This window comes from Diorhabda sublineata, chromosome 3, assembly GCF_026230105.1.
Source record: "Diorhabda sublineata isolate icDioSubl1.1 chromosome 3, icDioSubl1.1, whole genome shotgun sequence".
NCBI classification, from domain to species: domain Eukaryota; kingdom Metazoa; phylum Arthropoda; class Insecta; order Coleoptera; family Chrysomelidae; genus Diorhabda; species Diorhabda sublineata.
In genome coordinates, this window is record NC_079476.1 from 40,054,750 (window position 1) to 40,061,673 (window position 6,924).

At 32.9% G+C, this 6,924-nt stretch overlaps 1 protein-coding gene across 2 annotated transcripts in view; it reads right to left on the minus strand.

The window, feature by feature from the left end:
• Window positions 1–1,894, minus strand: part of LOC130441844 (homeotic protein spalt-major-like) — a 172,789-nt gene extending 170,895 nt beyond the window's left edge. Inside the window, exon 1 of one of the 2 annotated variants that reach the window (XM_056775655.1) lies at window positions 1,411–1,894. In XM_056775655.1, coding sequence (XP_056631633.1) covers window positions 1,411–1,504 — 94 coding nt within the window. In that variant the 5' untranslated portion in view covers window positions 1,505–1,894. The remainder of the gene's footprint in view (window positions 1–1,410) is intronic. The other variant, XM_056775656.1, reaches the window with a different exon arrangement.
• Between the last annotated feature and the right edge of the window lie 5,030 nt (window positions 1,895–6,924).

Here is a 6,924-nt window from a genome sequence, read left to right on the forward strand (position 1 = left end):
ATTTTTCTTGTAAGAAAGACTTTGGAACCACAGTAAAGGAAATATTGAATTTTGGATGGTGATACTTAATTGTCTAAATCGTATTAGTAAAAATAAAAAAGATTCTATTTTACATGAATTTTTAAGTAAATATTATGAAAATTTTAGTGAAATCAAGAAAAACTAATAAAAAATAATGATCAGCAAATCTTTATTGTGAAAAATTTAGTGTAAAGAAAAATAAAAAAACACTAATTTCCCTTCTTGTATAACTACCTTTCTATTATCAATTAGTCTTGATGTATCATCTCAATTGCAAATTTGATTAAAAATAAACAAATAAGAATTCTAGCTCGAAACCTTCTTATTTCCATTCAGACATTGTTCTGTCTTATATGGTCTGTTTTTCATTCTAATTAAACTTTTTCTTTATATCCACCTTTGAAATTAAATAGGAAAACTTTTATATTCAATCCCAATTCAAAATATTACTCAAGATAAATAGTTTTGATTTTGATAGAAAATTAATTTTGAAAAATAGGTAAAAGTTGACTTTTCGATTCATTTATCAAAATATGACTGATCTCTATCAATCAAAATAAAAAATAATTATCTGCTTTAACCACAAAAATTATAATTGTTCAATATAAATTATTAATATATAATATCGAAATATTTAACTAAAATCTAAAACGCCCAAAAACAAAAGACGTAAAATTATATATACCCTGTAATACGTATAATTGTAATATAGGGCAAACATCTCATTATTTAGAAAACAGATTAAAAGGTCATCGATAAGAAAAAAGTTAAAATTGGATTCACAAACTTAGAAATATCAAAAAAACATACATGATAAAAAAAACGTGAAGCATTTGAGTGAAACATTATTTTTTTGGCGTTTAAACTTATTTTTATTTCGATATTCACGTTGTAGGTGATCTATTCTATTTTATAATATAATCATGCAAATTGTCAATGTCAAGTTATATTTTGAAAAAGATCGAAATAAGTCGAAATGTCAACTTTTATCTGTTTCTTAAATAAAACTTTCTATTTAAAGAGACTCAACATCAAGACGATTTATCAAGAGAAACATAAAGAAAAGTTGAAGAAATTATCGGTGTGTATGGACCTAGAGTTTCTTCCACTAATATCATTATTGATTAACGACTATCCACGACAGAGACGTTTAACAGTTAGTTATGATTTCAATTTTCAATTTCTCCCACGATATATAAAATGCGATCATTTCATATCTCAAAATTCATAAAACTTTTAGTCTCCATAAAATAAAACGGAGATAATTGATTTTGTTTCTGTTCATTTTTTTTGTGTAAATTTGTCTTTCCGAAATATCGATCGAATATAAATAAGGATGATATTAAAATCGTTTTTCATTGTGAAGGTGTCGGTAAGTCAAAGACTTACCGTTTTTATTCGGCGCCGAAGGAAAAACGGCCGGAGCCGTAGGATCTTCATCCTCGAGGAGTCGAATCGGTCGAGCTTGTTTTCTTCTAGACATTTCAATCACAACACAAGTCACTGTCCACAAAATCAAATAAAAAAATAAAAGATCACTTTAACTCTCCGCACATCATGTTATCAGTTATGATTGGTGCAGGTAGCATACGATCAGATCGGCGTCGCGGTGCTGTCTAACAAGCGCCGATCTGCGTGGAGGGGGCTCAGATAAGGGCGGCGCGTCCGCCGCACCCTCGTGGGCCTTCGAGTCGGTTCGGGTGGCGCTCGCGTACAGGAATTTTTGCGAATGATAACACTGAATGATAAGGGACCACTGGCACTTTTCAAATTTTGTCCTCCTGTCCAGGTGGCCGGGGGCGATGTTGTGACAATTGAATGTCGACGGTGAGTGTGCCGAGCGGTCGTACAACTCAGCGTTCGGCATTTGACTAAATGACTATCTCGGGCGGCACATGAAGCACCGCCTCTAAGTTTACCTGTGCTGGAGAGGGGTTAAATTCACTCATTCAGATGATTCGCCTTGCCTTTAAACGATTCATAAATCATAGACGATTTTTTTTTAAATGATGGAGATTCGGTAAACGAATAGGATTTCGACGTTGTGTCGATTGCATACAGATAAAATGTTAATAGGGATTTATCTATATATATATATATTTCAATTATTCATTACATAATATACAGTACATTGAATATATAACCCTTCAATATATGTACTATTATTTGAAAATTAAATATCGAAAATTATACATAGCCATTGGGACATGGATGTAATAATAATGAAATTTTGATAAAAATATAATAATCAATCGTAGCGACAAATTTTGAATTTACACAGACATTAGAAGAAGAATCAACCGTGTAAAACGTAGTCGTCATTCATTCTGTATACAATCTTATCGGTCCTTTTCCAGTTTTTAATATTTCATTTAGAAAAAAAGTGACCTGGTTAAGTAGAAAATTGAGAACAATTGGAGTTTTTAGTAATTAATTTTCCTGACGCCATCCGTAGAAGACAAAAAAATATCCATAATTTTTACGATTTTCTGAAACTACTGGCAACATTGCGACAAAGTTTTATACGGATATGTGTTGGAAACTGATACATCCCATGAATTTTGGAAAATCCTGTAGGGGAAAGTTTGAATGCGGTTTAAGAAATTTACAGATATTTGAAACATTGAAAAGGAATTAAATCTTAAACGTGCGAAAATTTTCTATGACTTTCGACGTAGATTAAACCAACAGCAATGTGCTGATCAAATCTCTTCGATTTTTGGTGATGAAGAACCATCTCGAACCAAGGTGTTTCGCTGATTTTCCGACTTCTATCGTGGTAGTACTTCGCTACAAGATGAATTTAGTGAAGGTCATCCAAACTCGGCGGTTCTTCCAGCAAATATCGTAAACTGATATTGCAAAATCGTCATGTGACATACTGTGAAATTGAGGCATACTTGGGGGTTTATTCCACTCGCATACTTTCAATATTGTATAAACAAAAAGATTTGCTCGAGTTTGAGCATCCAAAAAAAAAAGCTCGAGTCTTTTGGTGCAAACAAATTCAACCGCGGTGCTTCAAGAATTTATAGAATATATTTCATATCATGTTCACGATTAATAAAATTTTGATAGTTTTTCTTCGGCTCCCGGTGTTCATTTTTTTTAATCGAGTAATAAAATTTCGAAGCAATTATTCAAAGACGCCAAATTCCGAGTCGAGGTCCGTTTAAAATATTTCGAACATTTACGAATCGCCGAGACACGTCATACCTATCTCGGATTTATGTTTCCTTTATTCTCGATTCTATATTAATATTTCCATAACAATATCATGTATCTGTCAACGGGTATGTCTGGCGACCTTTTATGGTAGCCGGTAGGTCGTTTATTTGCCCCATATCCAAGCCCGTCCATCTGCACCGAGACAGCGTCACTAAGAGAATAGGAGAAAATGCAAAAATATCCAAATATCATACCAGGCGCATTTGCATGCCGTACTGCTGTCCAATTTGACAGATTTATTGGAAACGTCGTCGTCGAGGACTCATTATTAAAAGTTTTTATTGTTGTGCCAGCGAGAGTTGATCGGAACGAAGGAAAAATTAATTTTCGATCTGATTTTATATTAAAAACGTCCTTTATACATTTTGTTACTCACCCAAGTTGTTTTTTTTATACAATTCAAACATAACATTCCAAAGACAAAATAAAAAGAAATCCTCATTGTCTTTCTTCTAGCAATATAAATTTTCTTTTTTCTCTATCCGTTTATGTTGTAGTTTAGTAACTTTCATGAGCTATACATATTTTCAGTTCCTGATGGTCTATTAAATAATAAATACAACAAAAACTCTCTGAAATTTCTTAATGATATGGCAACATTGATGTGAATATGTCAAATCTGACTTTATCATGGAATTTGACAGTTTTAAAAGTGAATTATCACAGAACGTGTTGTCATTCGAGTGCTGTTTATGTTCTATGAATTTTGTTGACGAAGCACCATCTCGAGTCACCGAGTTTCACTCGTTTTTCGAATTCAATCGTGGTCATACTTCTTTACAGGATGAATTTCTTGAAGGTCGTCCAAAATCGGCTGTTGTTCCAGAAAATATCGATGCGTAGTTTTTATCCACAATAATTATGTTGTGTCATCCAACTAAACAATTCACAGTACGCGCATTAAAAATATCTTATCAACGTTGTAGGATAGATAGCGATTATTCAGAAAATGGAGGATTTTCATGTGATTTATCTTAATTTTATTCAGTTTTAAATGAATGGTGAACAATATAACAACAACTAGTCTGATATGAAAAAGATTTATGTTCTAACCCCTTCCCATAAGCCCCAAATAAAAGTCGGTCTCTGGAGACAACAGGGGGTAGATTACAAGGTGGCACACACGAGAAATAATCGTTTCATACATTTAAAAATCTCCTAATAAAAAATAAAACATCACATTTTATTATAAACAGCAAGGTTGTAACTTCATAAAACCACAAGAATTTTGTCTCAATTCTCAGTGTATTTATTAGCGAAAAGTTTTGTTATGAGTATCGATCTCTCACGAGTTTCCTCAAAAGTCAAACTACACACCAAATCCTTCTTTAGAAGGCTATCCAAGGTACTATGAAACATTTTATGCAGCTAATCAAGTAAGTCTGATCATCGGGCTGTTTAATACCCACTGAAAGAAGACGATGAGCTCAAAGACTGTGAATATCAAGATGCTCAATACAAATAGAGACATATCGTTCAAACGCGCTTTCCTTTGGAGTGTTCGAGAAGACATATTACGAAAGCACCCGGTAAATCATCGAAATCGATGAGACAGTGCTGGCCTCACAAAAGTACGTTTCCATAATCTACACTCCACCTTAAGAATTATCCAGCACAATGGTTTGATGGCTGATCAATCATAAATCAATTTCAATGATAACTGTGATATATTTTTAGTTTTTGTTCGCCATTTCAGGTGGTATCACGGCTCCTCTCCTCTTAAATTTTCTATCTATTATCAATTTCTTTAACTCATTCAATTGTTTCTTTGTGATTACAGTTCTCATCTTTTAATTATATCCATTTCTCCCGAATTAATCTCTTTGTTTCCAGCCTCCAATCAGCTAGACTGATCTTACTAAAACGCAGAACCAAGAACAAGTGGTACCGGGCTAATGCAAGACCAAAATTCTTGCTATTGCCTTCATGAATTGTTACCTGAGAAGGTAAATACAAAATAATTCATTCAATTTTTAGATGAGACATTTAAATTTTATTATTCATAATAATTTCCATGAAAATACCTTTCTCGATTCTGCCTTTTAGACTTTAAAGGTGGCGTCTTTTCTAAAATGTTGATGTAACCAATTTGTATGTATAGAACCAATGAAATCAAATTCCTTGTTCGTTATTTAAGACATTTACCAAATTTAAACTTTTGTTAGGACCTTCCTGTAAACTACATATGACTATGGTCAATGAAATACTCCGAGTCACACTTTCGTGTTTGCTTTGCTTTAAGTGGGTGTTCAATACGCCGCTTCAAAGAATACTTTAATAATATGATATCGATTTTGGCTACAAATGGATGGCAGAAAGTTAAACATTGGATAGGGGACTGCGAACTCGATGTATATCATTTAGTGAATACGAAATATTCAATTTAAATTTCTACAGAACACATTTCGTAGTGAGTTTTTATTATTGATATATAATTCTTTATATTTAAAACTGTTTGCTTATAGCATTTCATGATTAACTATAGTGTAAAGCCGGTACTACACGATGCGTTCAACATTCGCGTTCCATAGTTACGGCTGAATAGGACGAAGTCTGGAATCTTATCCAAATATACCTAAAGAAATGGCAATGTCATGAACAAAACACGTAGCACGAAGAGGTCAATGTTGGTTCCAATTTCTTGGACGCGGATCGAAAAAACTGACTTTCCATTGTCAATGTTTCAATACCATGGTTAGAAACAAACTATTTCTTGAATGACCAGACGATGCGTCTAATCATACCAGCGTTCAAGGTTAGAAGCATTCGACGCATCGTGTGGTACCGGCTTAAACATGTACAAATAAAAATGTACAAATGAGAGTAATTACATTGAAAGTACATAAAAAACATTTAAATTTAAGCACTAGTGATGGAGAGGTCTGAATACATTAGGTTTGTTTAAAATTCATTAGTCTTTTCAAATTAGTTTGTGTTTTTTTTTAATGTAACAATGATTTAAGATAAAAAATTGAGAAATTTCATATTGAGTACCCAACATTTTATTCGAAACCGATCTAGAACTAATTCATCAGTTTGATTCAACTAAACTAGATATCGGCATTGGTAGAAAGACAGTAAATCATCATCTGGCAACTGTTATATGGTGTATTTCGCAAACAAATCTAAAAAAATCACTATTTAGATGAAATATTCCACTTCTGTCCATACAAAATGGCCATCGTTTAAGATTTTACCCAGCGGGACTAGTCAAAACGTATACAGATATATAAGTTATCGTATATTTCATTTTTGTTTATTTTGATATTTCATATTTGTTTTTTTTTTTCAATCTAACAGTGTTCTAAAATGAGGAATTTATTTTATTGATGTATATTTTCCGTTCAAATAACAAAAAAAAGGCCAATACGTCTTTGAAACCGTGCGAAATCAAATTCACAAATTTGATTCCATCTTTTCTGAGCATAATTTGTAGCAATATCGCATTACTGATCGTTTTGATCTGTAAACAGGCTCTAACGTATTTCGTTGTTCAATGAAAAAATCAATTACCCCCCTCATGTCTCAAAACACGGTACACAACACTTTCCCCGCTGGCATTATCACCTCCGCTTTAATTGGCACGACTTTGTCTTTTTTTTTTCACTCCATGGACTTACGTTCACTCTCCGGAGTACCCAAGTCTCGTCTGTGGTGAATATTCTTCATCCTAAT